General features: G+C 39.4%; 1 protein-coding gene across 3 annotated transcripts in view; it reads left to right on the forward strand.

The window, feature by feature from the left end:
• The first annotated feature begins 219 nt into the window (after window positions 1-219).
• Window positions 220-18,097, forward strand: part of LOC120562174 (RNA-binding motif, single-stranded-interacting protein 3-like) — a 192,603-nt gene continuing 174,725 nt past the window's right edge. The window contains exons 1-6 of one of the 3 annotated variants that reach the window (XM_039805720.1): window positions 220-372; window positions 610-769; window positions 847-1,484; window positions 2,191-2,289; window positions 3,065-3,159; window positions 4,628-4,831. In XM_039805720.1, coding sequence (XP_039661654.1) covers window positions 4,775-4,831 — 57 coding nt within the window. In that variant the 5' untranslated portion in view covers window positions 220-372; window positions 610-769; window positions 847-1,484; ... (1 more) ...; window positions 3,065-3,159; window positions 4,628-4,774. The remainder of the gene's footprint in view (window positions 373-609; window positions 770-846; window positions 1,485-2,190; window positions 2,290-3,064; window positions 3,160-4,627; window positions 4,832-18,097) is intronic. The other 2 variants (XM_039805721.1, XM_039805722.1) reach the window with 2 other exon arrangements.

Consider the following 18,097-nt stretch of genomic DNA (forward strand, 5'->3'; position numbering starts at 1 on the left):
TTTATCTCAAAACAAGGTTGGTACCCCATGAACTTTTGGCGTCTATGCGAGCATATACAATCGCGTAGTCACGTCGTAGCTGGTTTTAAGTCTACCATCGACGGTTACGATTTTATGGCTTATACTCCAATTGTCAATGGAGAAATTGCATTGTATTTTTACTTCCGGAACCGGCTGTGGGCGGGACAGGGGCGGGACCGTTGAGCTCGAGCACACCGCACACCCTGAGAAGTTTTAGTTGTGTTTGCTGGAGTAGACTTGCCTTTCTCAGAGCCCGTTTATTCGAAATACGACATGGACAACTGTACAAACGTAAAGAAGTGTCAGCGTTCAAGGGTGTGGGAAAAGTTTGCTCCATTATCCCAGAATAAGGTAAACGGTTACGTTTTATGGACTGTTGTATTATTAGGCCTATTTATTATTATCTATTATTATTATTATTATTAGCTAACGTCATTGTCATTCAGACATTATCTGCTTAACAAAGTAGCCTAGGTGCATTAACTACCTACCTAGCTAGCTAGCTAGTAATTCAGATCAAATTGGCTATTCTAACAGGCCAGTCCAGGTTTTATTTCAAAACAGTCACACTCATTGCATTATTTTAAGGTTCGGTGTTTACTGTGCCAACAAGAACTGGCATACATCAATACCTCTACAATGTTGAGGCACCTCCGTACAAAACACACAGCAGCAGCAGCAGCAGCAGCAGCAGCAACATCCAGTGCTCCGCCCAGCGACAACATTCAAGGCAGTGTTAATTCATTTGGTTAGTTTTATTTCGTTTAATTATTGTAATCATTATTATACAACACATAGCCTACTAATCTTGTCTCACCCCACCAGGAAGGAACACGCACCAAACTGGGCGAAAGGATATCACTAGCGGTCCTCACTCCTTGCAGAAATCACCTTGATCGCCACGCTTTATCACTTTATATCCTTTAAAATGTCACCTAATTCAAACACAATGCTCACTCACATACACCTGTACGTAATTCTACGTAGCGGTAGAATGGGGCATTGTTGCTGCAGTTTATTGAATCCATATTTAGCCTAATTAAACATAGGCTACTTACATTCAAATCCTGATCACAGTATTATTATATTATAATGTTATATTCAAACATAGGCATTATATTTTTCATTCAGTCATGTCATGTTCATGTCATTTAATTCAAGTTCAGTCATGTCATGCCATATGCATGCATGTGTCCATTCTGTCTCTCCTATGTTCCTGTTGTAAGCTTTGTTTGGCGGTGTCGAGTTCATTTCTGCTGACCACCAGATGTCACTGTGTTGTCTTCGATGCTTTGATGCTGCGGATCATTTTGAGATACAGTCAGGAAGAAGCTTCAGAGGCTTCGCAAGGCTTCGTTTGCCCATCACTAAATGATGTCACTGGAAATTTCAACAGGAAGTGCACCAACGTGTCTTCCTGGTTGCATCTTCAGAACTAGAGACTTTCCATAGAAATAAAATGGGTTATTAATTTTCTTTATTGGACTTTATCTTAATTGAATCTAAATAGTTGTGAGAGAGTCCAAAAGAACTGGTTAATGATTTGACACAATATGGAATGCTCAACTAGTTGGATTATTCATCAATTATTATTCATCATTAATTTAATGAAACATTCATTTAATGAACAATAAAATAAAAAATGACTTTAAATAAGTAAGTTTAGTAAATGTGCTTACTAAAAGATAATTATATCTAGAAATCAAAAGTCCAAACATACATATAATAGTTGATCAAGACATTATGTAGCTCTAATATCAAATATTTCAATATTAATATTTTAATTTATGTACATTTTGGGAAATCTGTTTTAGGGAAGTGAGAGAGAAACATGAGTATGGCATTTACCAGCAGTGGTTGTGCCAGGCAGAACATTAAAGTGTGCACAGTAGTGTGAGTAAAAATCTCACTCAACGTGCCTACCTAACCTAAGGGTTTAAATGGTATCATTCAGAAAATTCTACTTAGAGAAAGCAACAAACAGTACTAAAGTTAATGGGATCTCAAGAGGCAACTTGCTTTCATGATTTCTAATGTTGGTTGTACTCTGCTGTGTTTTTAGGGAGTTTGCCACTTATGTTTGTCACTGCTATTAATCTGTAGGTTTTTCTGTATTCCTTGTATTGCCAAATAATTCCTAAATGTGCTATTTTCACCTTCACTTTAAAGGAGTCAAACCCTGTGCTTTGGCTGTTGAGGGAGCTGCAAAGATCAGTGACATGACATGTGAAGAGGCACCCGAGATCTGCATCTTAAAGACTCGCGAGTGTAAGCCCAACACTTGCATGTGTCACCTCAATAAACTCACTTCCCTGTGACTGTCGTACACACTAGTTTAGTTCTTAGTCTTAGTTTAGAGAGTAAACATGCTTTTCAATTAAAGTATAACGCTTTTATTTTATTCCTTTCAAATATGACTAATAGTTATATATATATATATATATATATATATATATATATATATATATATATATATATATATATATAACTTTCAAGAAGTTATATATATATATATATATAACTTTCAAAAAAAAAAAATATATATATATATATATATATATATATATATATATATATTATTTTTTTTTTTTGTATGCACCTGAATCTGCAAAAGTCAAAAGAAGTATGTCATGTTTTTAAGGCATGACATCAGTCTTAAATTCAGGCTAATGTGGTTAGAGTCAATGAAATGAGGTGACTTTGTCACCAGCATTTGAATAATTATTCATTTCTTTCATTGAGTTCAGTTGATTGTGGTGGTCGGGCTGTACAAATTCCAACATATAGTTTTTGAGTCCACTGTGCTAGTCCCATTTTGTAAAATAGTTTTTCTTCTCCCATCAATCCAAACCTTTTATTACATTTACAGTTTGAACTGTTTCATGTTTATATTTTTTGCATTTATATTGCAATAGTTTTAAAAGAATTCTGTCTGTGCCCTGGAACTGAGAAATTTACATGTCAGCAGAAGTGTTTTACCAAATTGTAATGTGGATAGCAGAGGTGGGGACTACTACTGTCTTTTGTGTCATTGTCATTGCAGTGTTGTTAAAGGCTCAGCTCCTGATGTATGATATAGAGGAACTTCTGGACTGTTGTACATCAGCAGGCCCCTGCAACCAGAGACGGTGCAGAACGGTACGCATTGAGGCAGTGGTGTAAATTGGAACCATGTGGATATGATCGTGACCACAATATATCCCTTAAAGGACAACTATTGTATAGCATTTTCAGGATTATACTTGCATTTGGTGTTTGTACTAGAACATGTTTACATGCTTTAATGTTAAAAAAAAAAACAACTTTATTTTTCTCATACTGCCCTTGGCCGCTGCACCTGTATTCACCCTCTGTATGAGATGCTCTGTAGGAGCGCCTGTCTCTTTCATCCCTCCTCCCGAAAAAGCCCTGTCTGCTCTGATTGGCCAGCGCGCCTCCTGGAATCTCCGGAGCCACCACTGCGTGTTTCACTAGTTGAAGCTGGAGCTACTGCAACAGAGTAAATAGCAGGACTTTCTACTGTGAAAAATCACCCATAAAGGCTTCTAAACCAAATATTACGTCTCATATTATGTCCCAGCAGTAAAGTGCTTGTATCATGTGGACGCGCCGACAGCTTTGTTGTCCTTACTTAGAATTCCTCATGGGGGCGGCAGAAACTACACACTATAGCTTTAACCAACCAGTTTTATTTGTCTAATGTTAACCTGACTATTTCTTTAATTTATTTTGTCCTGTCTTTTAAAGAACATAATGAAGCAGATAGGACTATCACATTCCTTCAATACTTAGGTCAGAAGTGGTCAGGCTACATGAGTTCCCTACAGTTGCATAGCAACACCGTTCATTTGCCCTCTCATCTGCAGCCTGAGATGTAAACTGAATTGCAATCAATGTAGTTTTCAGCTGACATACAGTACGAAGCTCCTTAACTATTTTACCCTTTCACGGTTGCCGTGCACTCTAAACTGAGCCTCTCATTGTTTTCCATCAAAGTGATCAAGGGACAAACCGCTTTAAGCATTAAATCCTCCTGACCTATTTCGTGAAGTACCCGAGAGGCCAGCAAATACAACTTTTTCCAAAACCTTTGTTCAGAAAGGAGAGAAATGTCTTTGCTTTAAAGCCAGTTGATTTAAAACAGCCTCCCATGCTGCATCGATTTCATCCACGCTTGTTGCTGTATTTTCTTTAGATTTTAGCTATGGCCCAGTTAGATGACGTTCACAACCTCAGCCCGACCTACAAATGCATTGATTGGCTCAGCTATTTCTCCAACCGGGAAAACAGCCATTAATGAAAAGCCTTTAAATCTCTCAACAAACAGATGTAGGTGCTTATTCAGAGGTCTGGAACCAGACTAGCAGAACACTAAGTTAGTATGGTAGTGAGGACTGTTTAAAAATTGTCTTTCTTTCACACACACACACACACACACACACACACACACACACACACACACACACACACACACACACACACACACACACACACACACACACAAATAGTAGACTCATAAACTGGATGGATGTGCAAATGACCTTGTTATTATTTTCAGGCATAGCGTGCACAGCGTGATCTAGTGTGCATGTTGTTGTTGTGACAGATTCAGCAGGAGTGTCAGGCCAGTATAGAGGAGGACGGAGAGACCTTGATCATAGAGGGCTTCAGGTTTGAGAGTGCGGTCAGCAGGGAGGACTGGCTGAAATCACAGACTGGTGGAAGAGGAGGATGCCAGGGCGACACTTGAGTGATGGCTACCTTAGTGGTTTCATCCCACAATGTCAACAAGGCCAAACGACTGGCAGAGGTAACAATGGCAGATCGAGAACCAACACATGACGTGATTAAAAATGATGGGAGGAAGGCCAACAACTGATGTGTAGCTCTCTAGACAGAGAGACAAAGCACGATGACACAATGTTCTATAGAGGATACAGACAATTTTTACTCTTGATAAACGTTCCAATTTTTCCTAAATGCTAATGTAAGACGTACGTTACTTGTTCATTGTTGCTTGTTTTCAGATCTTCGAGAACATAGTTTGACAGTTTTGAATTACCATATTTGGCACAACGTTTGCCATTTCAGAATATTGTATTTATTTTGTATTTATTATAGTGCTACAGTATAGAGAGGTAAATAGTATAAGTTAAAGTTAGAATGCCATTGTTTAGGCCAATGGTGAAGTCTTTGCATTATTTATTTCACTTCTGGTAGTCTTGTCTACCCCAGCATAGTACATTAAGCAGTTTCAGCAGTGTGACCCGACTGGAGCAGTAGCTCACTGACGTTCAATACAGTTATGCCTTTGTTTCATTTAGCGTTGTTGCCTTTTAACTATAGTGTGGGTCTCACACACCCTGAATATCCAATATACAACAACACACTGTGTAGGTTAGATGGGGACATAGGCTTTCTCTTTGATTACACAGAGCTGTTGGACTATTCAGTGTCCTTCCTGTTTGTACCCTATTGTAGATCATCTTGCTCTCTAAAAGAACCTCCAATGCTCTAATTACAGCAACGTTTCACAGCCCACCATGCTTTTTAGTGCAGTTGGCCTGGAGAAAAACAGTATAATAAATACATATGACAGTGCTATATTTGGGCATCTGAAGGTCTATAAGAAATCTTATGATTGAATAACTTGAAGTGAAGACCTTTTAGAGCTCATAAATAAAGTTCACTGCATTGGAGGATGAATATGACAGTACAGTCTCTCAGTCTTAATAGGTTGCTCTTCCTCAGTCCACTATGTCCTGATAGGTCAGATACAGTATTTACTGCACCATTACTTCTCTGCTGATTTTGGTAGTGAAACTGGTATAATAAACATTTTACTTGAATTTAAAATGAATTTATAAACTTGTGATGCCACTTGTATTACATCATAGCATCGATTCACAGTAATTGATGGTACATGTTATGTTCTAAATATTGTGATACTGTTGTATCAGCTCTAAAGGGGAATAAAAGATTACTGATCAATTTTGTTTTCTAATTGTTGCTCATAGCATCTTTTCTATATTCTAACCATAATCATATCCAACTAATCTGACGTTGGGGGCTTAAAACACCATCGACCTGATTGTGTCAAGGGAAGCCAAATGCAGTATCAGTGAGAACTATGTACTCATCAGCCCTTTATTACCTTATAAATCCCTCTACTGTATGATAAGGGGGAATTATGTGCTGCCATAGCCTGTTTTATAGTAAAGTCCCATTTTGTTAACCTCACACATAAGTAGCATCAGTTTTAGCACCATTAGTTTGTTGACATACATATAATTAAATATGAAAATCTTGTGAACAAATTGTAAAATAAATCCCGTAGATGGTGAAACCAAGACATAAAAATGAGACAGTTTTGTCTCGCCATGCAACGCCCTGTGTAAAGTGAGAAAGTAGGCTGTTTGGTTCTGAAATGAACGAGACCCGCCAGTAGATTAACAAGTGTCAGGGCATCAATGTAACCAATTATCAAACTCCCAATTAGAATGTCTGCTGAGCGATTAAACACTGAAGTTTACCAAGCATTAACATACTAAGCAGACTAACATAATATATGCAAATAAGGTAATTATTATGCATGTGCTAGTTCAGTGGCCAAATTAAGTGCTTGTTTGGAGCACTTGGAATGTGTTTGCAAGCATGAGCTCTATGACAACATATTACAGAAATAATGGTCACTTGAAAAATCTAATACGTTTTACATTTGGCTGTAAGCTATAATTGTTTCTCGATCACTTAGACAGCTTAAATTAAATGTAGTAATCATTCAAAGCTATATCAAGACATCTCCCTAATATTTATAGAAATAGGGAAAGGGCTTAATAATGAATTGTTTGGAAATATATTATGCAGACACACACTCATGCTGTAATCAGGCCAAGTGGTAGAAAAGCATTCAGCAGATGCTGAATCAGTAATGACAGAAGTTGCAGATTGACGGTGTTGATTGTAATGTTTTTGTCCTAAAGTGCAGAATGAATTATTTATGTTACAGCCCATGCAATTACATGTTGATGGGAAAAGACTGGACTAGGAAAACAAGAGTACTTGCTGTTCTTTGGAAATGATTAATCAGTCGCTTGGGTCTTTATCATTTGTGACAATTTTAGGACTTTGACCCTCTTCATACTGAGACGGACACTTATTCACCACAGCTTATAAGAGAATGACACTACTGTTTTTGGATGGTATCCTTTGGTTCATTGATCTCATGCCTGTTTTTGATATAAACATCTGCTGTACATAAATCTACGGTGATGGAGCCGAGATACTTGAAGCAACAGCAGATGCATGCTATGATGATTTTCAACCAGAAGAGGATGCTATTTCTTTGTTATTTTACTCAGTCCTTGCTCCGGAAAATTAGGCACTTAAGTGATTAGAATGGATGACAATGAGACGTTCAAAGGCATATGAAACACATTGTAGAGAAGTAGAGTGGCTGAAGGTTGGACTCCTACAGAGTTGTCTTTCACTACCTTGTAAAAACTTGAGTTAGAACATTATGAAATTAGTAGGGGGTACAGACATGCAGAATAACTCACCTTTGTCTCTTGGCAAAGTAGAACGTATTCCCCTATTATTAATCACTAGTGAGACATGTATGTATGGTGGGGGTCACAGTATACCCTCTACGATCCTTTTCTCTGCAATTTAACACCCCATCAACTGCAACTGCACTGCTGCAGTTAAAGTTAGGATCAGTGATGCCAGCAGTACGGTCATATATCACACGGCTGTCTCAGAGTTGTTTCACACTGCTGAACTAAACTGCACCAACACAAATTACACCTACAGACATACCTCCAGTATTTCTCTCACTGCATTTCAAAACACTGGGGATTTTTGACAGCCGTGGATTGCCATGATGTGGTGAAGTCTTATCGCCTATCAATTGTGCATCAAGCTGCACTGGGAGGAATGGTGTCATAAACTTATGTTACGGTAGGGAGTTTTTTTGTTTTTTTTGCCTGGATTTTGACAAACACCCTTTGCTAGAGCAAATACTGTATCACACACTGTAAGCGTTGTGCCCTGTGTGAGATGGTTGGCCTCAGAGCACTGTTTGCATGTAGAGTTAACGAGACCTCCATTGGCCAGAGCGTTCTTGGCAACCCACAGGGTGTTTTCATATTGTGCTTCAAAGCTGTTCTGAAGTAAAGTGCACTCGTCTGCTTACTGACTCATTACATACCCTGAAACTGTGCCATGTAATCAAGAACTGGCCTTCTTTAGACAACACAGAGGTCAGCCATATCCAAGGCCCCGTGGATATGTGTTGGTACAACAGAGGGCATCCCTGTAGACGGAATGGGCATAGCTGCAGCAGGGAATCCAAGGCCCTTCCCTTGTTTTTGCTGAGCCAATTAGAGAGAGATAGAATCTACTATAAAAGGAGAACAATGGCTTGTTCATTGCGTGTTTGAGTCCATAAGTAGAAGTATATGTGTGCGTGTGTCGGTGTCTGTAGGCTAGTTACTAATTACACTTGTGAGTTTCTGTAGCTACAGTATATTAGCGTGTGGAGTGTGTGTTGAATAGTAATGAGAGAGAGAGAGAGAGAGAGAGAGAGAGAGAGAGAGAGAAAATTGTGTACAGCAGAAGAGAGGACACAAGAAAACGACTGCCTACAAAGTATGACAGACAGCATATGGCTTCATCTGCTGTGGTTCAGTTAAGCCCCATACACACACAAACACACACAGGAAATCACCAGAGAGGCAAATATAAATTAGGAAGACTTCCTGCATTTATGCGCCGAGGCACATACAATGCTTGTAATTAAAAAGTCACCGCTGTTGAGTGACAGTCTGGCTCATGCACAGTTAGTTTGTGTCCTCGCTCCAACTTCTGTGAAACTTTTTGACAGGAAGTATGGTGATGATTTCACACTAGGCCATAAACACTCCATCTATCCAAAGGACCTGGAGTCCATTAACCCCTACCTGCTGCTGTCTCGAGCTGTGCAGTGTGATGACTCTTCTTTTTGAGCTAAGGAGTGAACAGAGAGGGTGTGTGTGTGTGTGTGTGTGTGTGTGTGTGTGTGTGTGTGTGTGTGTGTGTGTGTGTGTGTGTGTGTGTTTAGCAAAGCTAGCTAGCACCCCTGGCTTGGCCAGCCGGCTCCACCATATGGTCACATTTATCATGTATCTCGCTATTCATTAGGACTGCCCTTGCTGGCTGCAGAAGCACTGCTGGGGGCCTCAACCTCACCTCAGAAACACCATGGACGACTGACTGCAGTCCACTGTAATTTAGGTGTGAATGCTGCAAAAATATATCTGGCCTAACATTATGAACCAAAGGTTATTTTGCCTCACAGGAGGCCCAGTTTTGCATCAGAGGAAAGGATGATTAAAATGCAGTTTGAATTAAATTATACATCATAATAATAATAATAATAATAGTTTATTGCACAAATATGTAATTAGTGTTTTAAAGCTCTGCAAATATACAATTGTCTGTGGAGAGTCTCCCATAGTGTGCTATTCTCCCGCACTGTGTGACATATTTTTGTAACTAAGCAAACATAATAACAGCTTATCAGTGAGATCAGGCCCATTGCTTAACTGCCCTCACTGAATGTAATGGTTTGGGGGAAAAATCCTGTTTCTTCTCTTTATTTTCACTAAGAGATGTTAGCGTACGGCTATTTGGATGTGCGTATTTATTTACACATATTAAACTTACTGTTACACACATCAGCTCATCCTCTCATCGTGCTTGGTGACATTTTGTTTGACAAAAGTCTGTTTCTTCAGTATGTTTATACATCTACAAGGAGTCAAACATCTTCATTTATGCCAGAAATGCATTAGCAGCAATGGTTGCTAAACAATGTGGCATGAACGATATGTTTTGGTCTGTAATGTTAATGCCCCGAGATCCAAGTTCCCTTTGTGAGGAACGCATCACACATTTTCTAGTGTAAAACATAACGTTTCTTGTTCTTTTTACATAAAGAGAACACATTTACATTTTAGACATGATATATTAATGGATGGTTTCCTGCGTCAACTACAAATAGTGCTCTGATTAACATATCAGTCTTGTTCGCTGAGCTAACTGTGGCAGTGCAAAAATAATTACCTGAGCAGGGGATTTTTTGATCTGCTCTCTGTGCAGCGCGTCAGACTGTATTTACACAAACCACATACAGTACAGGCCAAAAGTTTGGACACACCTTCTGATTCAATGTGTTTCTTTATTTTCATGACTATTTACATTGTAGATTCTCACTGAAGGCATCAAAACTATGAATGAACACATATGGAATTATGTACTTAACAAAAAAGTGTGAAATAACTGAAAACATGTCTTATATTTTAGATTCTTCAAAGTAGCCACCCTTTGCTTTTTTGATAATTATGCAAACCCTTGGTGTTCTCTCAATGAGCTTCATGAGGTAGTCACCTGAAATGGTTTTCACTTCACAGGTGTGCCTTGTCAGGGTTAATTAGTGGAATTTCTTCCCTTATTAATAAAAAAGCAAAGGGTGGCTACTTTAAAGAATCTAAAATATAAGACATGTTTTCAGTTATTTCACACTTTTTTGTTAAGTACATAATTCCATATGTGTTCATTCATAGTTTTTAATGCCTTCAGTGAGAATCTACAATGTAAATAGTCATGAAATTAAAAAGGAAACGCATTGAATGAGAAGGTGTGTCCAAACTTTTGGCCTGTACTGTATTATCTTTGACTTTCTGATCTTGGCTATGTTCATTTTGTTAGAATTTGTAATTCTAGGCCTCCTGTTTAAAGACAGAGAACTAAAATAGGGCTCACAGCAATATCCTAAAGTCTTTACCATCTGAACCAGAGAACAGAAAACACTAATCACCAATACAATAAATTAACTGGAATTTCTTTTTGTCGCTAGCTATTTCTCTTTCCCTTTTATGTTGGTAACCTCAAGATAGCTCTAAAAATGTGTCTGTGCAGAGTTTGTGTCTCTTTGTGAAGATGTACCAGACAAAACAGGTGGGGAGCTCAAACATAGCACAGATCTAATGTTTACTTGTTGAGCATCCATCTGCTGACATCCTGGCCTCACTGGCAACAATTTTAAACTATCCCGTTAAATAATTTTTTCTAGTTTCATATGATAGCTGGAATTCTGGGGCATAGCATTTCAAACACAAGAGACTGCTCAATAGGAAAAGTTGAAGTGATATGTGAGGAAGTCTGGCGACTATACTCCATCGTGACATCATCGTTTTACAGATAATCACACCATGAGCCGTGCAGGAATATCTGCCGCAATGGAGTGAAGAATCGAAAAAACATTAAGCCTAGCTGAAGATCTAGATGGATGTGATCTGGAGCGAGATCTGTGATGAGCTCATTGGATGGACCCAATGGACAGCTGGTTCTGATGAAAATAGGAGGTGGAGGGGGTGGAGGTGGGTTGCACTGACAGCTGAAAAGCAGCATAGAAGGGAGCAGATTTGAACCGCAACAAAATGATTGGCTAATTCGGTTGTGGTAAGATGTGATTGGTTTCAATGAATCTGCAAACTTAGTTTGAAGCAGGAACGGAAAAAAAGCTAAATAAACAGAGAGATTGTTTTCTGTTTTGCACTACAGTTACCTTTCGCTATTTTATGTAAGTGTCTGAATTCTGAGTGGGAATTTTGTTTAAACTAGTCCCACAATGGAACTAAAATAAGAAGTGTAATGACATGTATGCTACTTTCTGTTAACAATCCCACAATGGGATTTTTTTTGGGTAAGCTTATTATACTAGATGTGTAATTTCTAATTGGTTATACGCAGATTTGCACACACAGTGCCAGGGCAATACCTTACTGTCCTTCATCAGTGTGGTCATGTATTCTCCTTACCATCTGCTTTTGATACTAAGTTAGGGACTTGGTATCAGAAGGACTGTTCAAACTTGCTGCAGCTTGTGTTGGGACTGCGAGGCCAGCTGTTGTTTCAGTACGTCCCTGTTAAGCATCAAAACATCAAACGGCAAGCATGACTTAACTGCCCAGAGAAAATCACAGACTGTTGTTGTGCCTGTCATTTTTATCTCAGGAAGAAGTCGTTGCATTTCTCTCCCACTCGGTGTAACACACTTGATTTTCTTTCATCCTGCCTGTCCGTCTTCCTCTGTCTCTCCTTGATGGTTTGACAGTGTGACAGCGAGGAAGAGACGTCTTCAGTCTTGTGGGGGAATGTCAGCAGGAGTGAGATGTCTGTCTTGGCACCACTGATTGCTCTGTGTGTGGGTGTGTGTTCATGCTTGTCCGAATTTGTTGCGTGTGTGCGCATACTTTAGGTTTTCTAATGTGTTGAATATTGAATATGTTCCGGTGCATACTCGTGTTTTTGTGTGCTTGTGTGCATCTTTGCACCGTCACTGCAGATTTGTTTTTGTTTTTTTACAATAAATCACATTATTCAAAGCATATATAAGCATTGTAATGATAATTCTGGTAAGACAGAGGTTTGTCCTGTTTGGAGCACCTTTATGAACAATGTCTCTGTAACAGTTTGGTTCTTGCAGCCATTCAAGCTTATGAGGCAAAATCTCTCATAAGAGACTGCACTGACTGCAAGTGAGACCTTGTTTTTCTAGATTGTCTAAGAGACATCATACATACAGCTTTAGATAAGGAAAAAAAGCCAGATACACAAATTCATTATAATAAAAGCAATATTACTAGCTTGCAGGAACACTGCACAACAATTTGAGCTAAGTGCCTTACTTAAGAGCATTTTAACACCGCTTGTTATTCCTAAATAATACTAGCTGCTCACTGTGCAGTTACTTCCTTAAGTGCTTTTACCCTTATTTTTGCTTGTGCAGACATCAATTACTGATTAGCATTTTAACGCTTTGGAAAATGGACAGAAATAAGGAAAGAATTACTGAGTTTACCATTGCTGTGGATTGTATTGTAGATTTCTGAGGCGAGAGGCTCTAATATAACTAGACTATATCCTAAACATACACTACATAAGACTCCATTAGAATCTTGTCTGTTGATGCAGATGTAAAAGTCTCACTTCTTTCAAAAGCTTTTCCAGTTTTGTGGAGCTGTCAGCTGTCATGGGATGATGTGGCCAGATTGCAAGTATCAAATCGTAAAAGTTTGTTCTGTTTCACATATAAGTCTGTTTTCCCCCATGTGTATTCAGTGACTTGCGTCTTTAGGACATTAGACTTTTTGAAAAGTGTATCTGTGTCCTCAGCTAAATCTCCTTTAGTCATGATCAGCAACACCAAAAATAACCTCTCAGCAAATGTACTCTCAATGCAGTTGGCTCCCATATACAGGTATGCTACAAATAACCAATGGCCTATGACCTTCCTAGCAAGTAGACAATAGCTTTTGGAGTCACAACGCCATTAAGACAGCAGTACAAAGCAGCTACAGTCTTTGCTGTTTTGTTGAAGAAGGAAGTGACAGGAGAAACTTCTTAGTAGCGGAGCAGCTTTTAGAGTTCTGTTGTTAGTCTAGCAGTGTTCATATCAGCTATTCCACTACTGGCTTCAGTGGAGATGGGTTTCAATAATAACTGTATTTAAATGTATTTTGTGCACTGGATTCTACTCTAACAGCAAGAAAGTACAACAAAGCGCCACAGTTTGGATCAGACTTTTTTTTTTTAATGAATATTGGTAAATTAGGCAGGCATTTAACCTAGCAGTCACTTTCATGAGGAAATAAAAAAAATACCCAGAGTAACTGAAAGGCTATTAAGTGAATATATTTGCAAATAAAAGATTTTCAGTGCAAAATGCTGGATGTATTTTCACAGCACGTACTTTATACTCCTGCATAATAGCCCTCCTAATTCAGATGTCACCTGGACATGTTTGGTAGACCAGTGATGCCTATAAGCTGCTGGCACAAAGACATGTCAGGGCATATGAAACTCAGAATGAGAGGATGTGTGGACACAGATAAGGATGAGAGTGAAACCATGACCTTGGTATAGTATTAATGACATGATCACATATAACCTTTGATGACAAAAGAGGCCCTTATTACTGCAGCCAGGGGAAACCCTGTGACGGGGGTATCTGCATTCAGAAAATGATAAACTAATCACATTTTATGTGTGTGTGGTTGTGTGTGAAGGAATTTTCAAGCGCAGTGGAATTTCCCTGATCCTTATGTTTCTATCAGTGGAATTACCCTTCAGGACACCTGATGCTTCATAGCATGTCTAACACACACACACACACACACACACACACACACACACACACACACACACACACACACACACACACACATACACATACACACAAACGCGCACACACAGTCTCATACAGGTGACAGAGAATGATTTGTCTGCTTGTGTCTCTTTGGTCAGAGCCTTGTTGTTGGGTCACAGACGTGCCTCCATCTGTCATTGTCTTATGACATATCACACTAATATGAAGCAATATATAAAGGAGAACCTGCTGTTATTCTAGATGCTTTAAACTTGTCTTTATTAAGTTTTCTGTCTCTTTGCATTTTACAAAAAACACAATTTGTACATGCAGTGATTCACCTAAATAGATTTCTAAATGCCGCATTTATCTGCCCTCAAAAGACATCTTGTATTACCAAAGTTTTACATGGATGCCAAGACAGACCCGTATTTAAAAAAAATCAACACTATTAATTTACTTTACATTCAATTTAGTTGTAAAATCAATGTAGTTGTATAAATATGTCAATTCCAACAAGACAACCAGATAAACTCACTACGTTATTACCCCTGAGGGTCACATTGGCTTTGTGTGGATTAGTGTACATGTGTAGTGGGGTGATCGCTCTGTGTGTTCATAAAACTCCTACTGTTAACACATAGAAGTACATATAAGCATATATTCTTATGCTGATTCTGTGCCATTAAATGCCTCAGGCCCTTCAATGTTCGAGCACACATTTTCTATATGGGACCCTAATCAAAGCCAGCTTCAGCTGTCCTGCCGGCACCCACACACAGAGAGACTGTGGACTGGAGTATGATGTTATTTTCCAGGCTGAGCTAATTGTCTCTGGGGCTCAGTTCTCCCTTCTCTCTGGTTGCACTCGGACTTTGCTCTGTTACACGATGCAGCCGCGGGTCCCTGGGAAGGCTCTAATGAAGAGTTATGAGAAGCTGGATGCCTCTTGGCTGGGGAGAGAGGGATGGAGGGAGGACACAGAGAGATAGAATATGGGAGTGAAGCATAAGAGAGGAAAGGAGGGAGACGGCATGCAGTGAGGCACAAAGATGGATGGAAGGAAAGAAAGCACGAGTGGCTATGTGAAGAGAAACCCAACACCCATGGAAGCCCCTGCAAGCCAAAAGTCTGTTACTGCAGTACGCTGCTCTGCCGCCATTACTGCCTTGCAACATGTACGCCACACGGGCTTCCCATGCAGTGTGATGTGCCTTGCCAATAGGAGGAGACTGTATTTCTTTGGATGAATTAAGATTATCTTACTGTATCCTAAACTTTTTACATTGTCATCAGGGGAGATGGTTGGTGTTCTGTAACCGGAACATTACTGCAGCATTTGCATTTTTATGTAACGTTTGGGGCTTAAGCCTGCTGGCCACCATTACAGCTTTACTGTCCTCAGGAGTGAACATGAATTATCCTCCGATTGTACAAGTTGGGTGTTTATGTCGTCTCTCCCTCAAGGCCTGTCTGCATTCCTTTTTTTTTATTCTGTCCCTCTCTTTCTTTCTCCATCTGATAAATATCTGCAATATAATAAATATCTAAATATAGCGATTTCATTTTGGAAATGTTCAGACCTCCAAGCTTTCTCCCTGTCTGTCTTTTCTTGCTTCCTCTTTCCTGCCTTTTCCCTGTTTGTGGCTGTTGTCTAAAAAACAAAACAATTGCAAGATTAAAAAAGCAATCCTCAGGATTTATTTAGTGTCTGTCAAGTTTTCGAACCGTTTGCGCAACATGTCCCTGCATATTGTAGGGATATTAATCAAGGTATTATCTCCAGGTTGTGTGTTTTTTTTTTTTTGTGTCACCTATTGCTAGAGAGAAATCCTATAAATGAGTGCGTAAATATGGATTATGGATTGCACACAGGTGTTTTATTTTCTTTAAGTTATGATAAGCAGCGGTTATGATCTTAATCCAAGTACAGCAAGTTTTGAAATCCTTAAAGTAAGCAGTGTTGAATTCACTGGAAAATCACGCCCTTCTAAAAAATGCATTTATGGTAGATTTCATGTGCATTTCAATAATATTTAGCTGTAACCTGGGTCCATACACTTTTAAGAGCAGGGTCTAAAATGTTAGCTGTCAGAACCGTCTTAGTTTTGTTGGTTGCATCGTGTCTGTGAAAACATTTAAGAAAAACAAGTAAAGTTTATCATGGCATATTAAATGTAGCCTTGAAAAGCTTCCTGCCTCTCCCTGCGGTTATTGAAAAAAAAGATGTCTATTGAACAGACTGTTTGTTTTCAAATAGTGTCATCAGTATTTTAATAATAGTTTGATGATTGCTTTTACCATTTGCATAAATCACAGCCAAACACCAAGAAATTGAGTCCACAGAGGCTATTTTCAGTGTTTCTTGCCTACATAACAAAAAGTGTATTGCTTTCCCTATATAGATGACAGAGCATCTTCAACCATTTTGATTTGAGATGGGGGTTGACTGGGTCACGCCTTTGGAGGATAGAGGAGACTCTTTCTGTCCCTTTTCAGGGGAGAATCCTTTCTTTGACTTCCTCTCTTCCCTCTGCCTTCGCTCGAGTCTAAATGTCAGCCAGTCTGAGAAAGAGAGAGAGAGAGAGAGAGAGACACAGAGAGATAGAGAGAGACGGAGACAGAAAGAGAGAGGGAGAGCTGCAGTCTGCTGGGAGAAAGCCATTGAAAGCATACATGATGGCACACCCCCCCCCCATTCAGTCTGATGAGCTATTGAAAAGCAAGATGACATTTTGCAATAATACACCATATACTGTAGCTCTAGAGTTTAGTGAGATAAAACATTATTCATAAATATGTGATGCCTGGCATTTATTGATGTTTGTGGCTAGATTTGCTGTCAAATCGTTTTTCGGTTTCAGTTGGAGTTTTATTTGTGAGGAAATATGCTGCACCTTGACAAAGCGATGAACCATGACAGTGAGCTGCAATAATCAGCTGTACAACCACATTGTTGAGCACAATAATGTAATGTATAGAGTCACAGTGAAAAATTTGACAAGATTTATAAAGCATTGTGCATTCAGCTTCTGCATAATTATGAAAAATGATCTACTCTGTGTGATGTGATGTGTGTGTGTGTGTGTGTGTGTGTGTGTGTGTGTGTGTGTGTGTGTGTGTGTGTGTGTGTGTGTGTGTGTGTGTGTGTGTGTGTGTGTGTGTGTGTGTGTGTGTGTGTGTGTTTGTTGAGGTTACAGAGCAGAAGTGAGTTCAGGCTTCAGCTTCGTGTCCTAGTTACAGTGGAGATTCTGCTACATCAGCCTGCACACAACACTGCAAAATCACTTTTGTTCAGTGATGATGGGGAAAAAAAGTATTTAGTTGACATGGTTTTCCAGGAGAGAGTGTTTGAAAACTTCTGCATCTTGTACTCACCGCTGAGAGATTTGTGTGCGTTTGTATAGCTATTTTTGCCAGCATGTGTGTGCACACGTCAGGTGGAACACTAACAATACAGTGATTGGGGAAATCAGATTGGCTTTTTGGGAACGGCAGGCGAGCTCATGCTATTATGCTTAATTTTTACTCTTTTCACCTCCCTGTCTGTGTCGCCCTCTTCCATCATTCCTCCCTCTGTTAGAAGAGGAACGCGTGTTATTTCCTTTCATGTCCCCAATTTGGTGTGAAGTCCCCATGAAGGGTAGTAGATTAGCGTCATTCTCATCCAGATAATTTTAACAGCTGCAGCGATGGTGCTGCTGCTGACATCTGAAGCCTCTTGTCTCCTGAGAGACACTCTGGCTGATGGTTGAATATCTGTCGCTTCAGATCAGCCCAGCTGGAGAAACCCTAAACAGGCACTTTTTATCTAATCCGGGCCCCCACGGATGTTCTGGTTACACAATGCTCGAGCTGCAGTATCAACGAAGTATTGACTGCTGC

This window comes from Perca fluviatilis, chromosome 7, assembly GCF_010015445.1.
Source record: "Perca fluviatilis chromosome 7, GENO_Pfluv_1.0, whole genome shotgun sequence".
Lineage (NCBI taxonomy): Eukaryota > Metazoa > Chordata > Actinopteri > Perciformes > Percidae > Perca > Perca fluviatilis.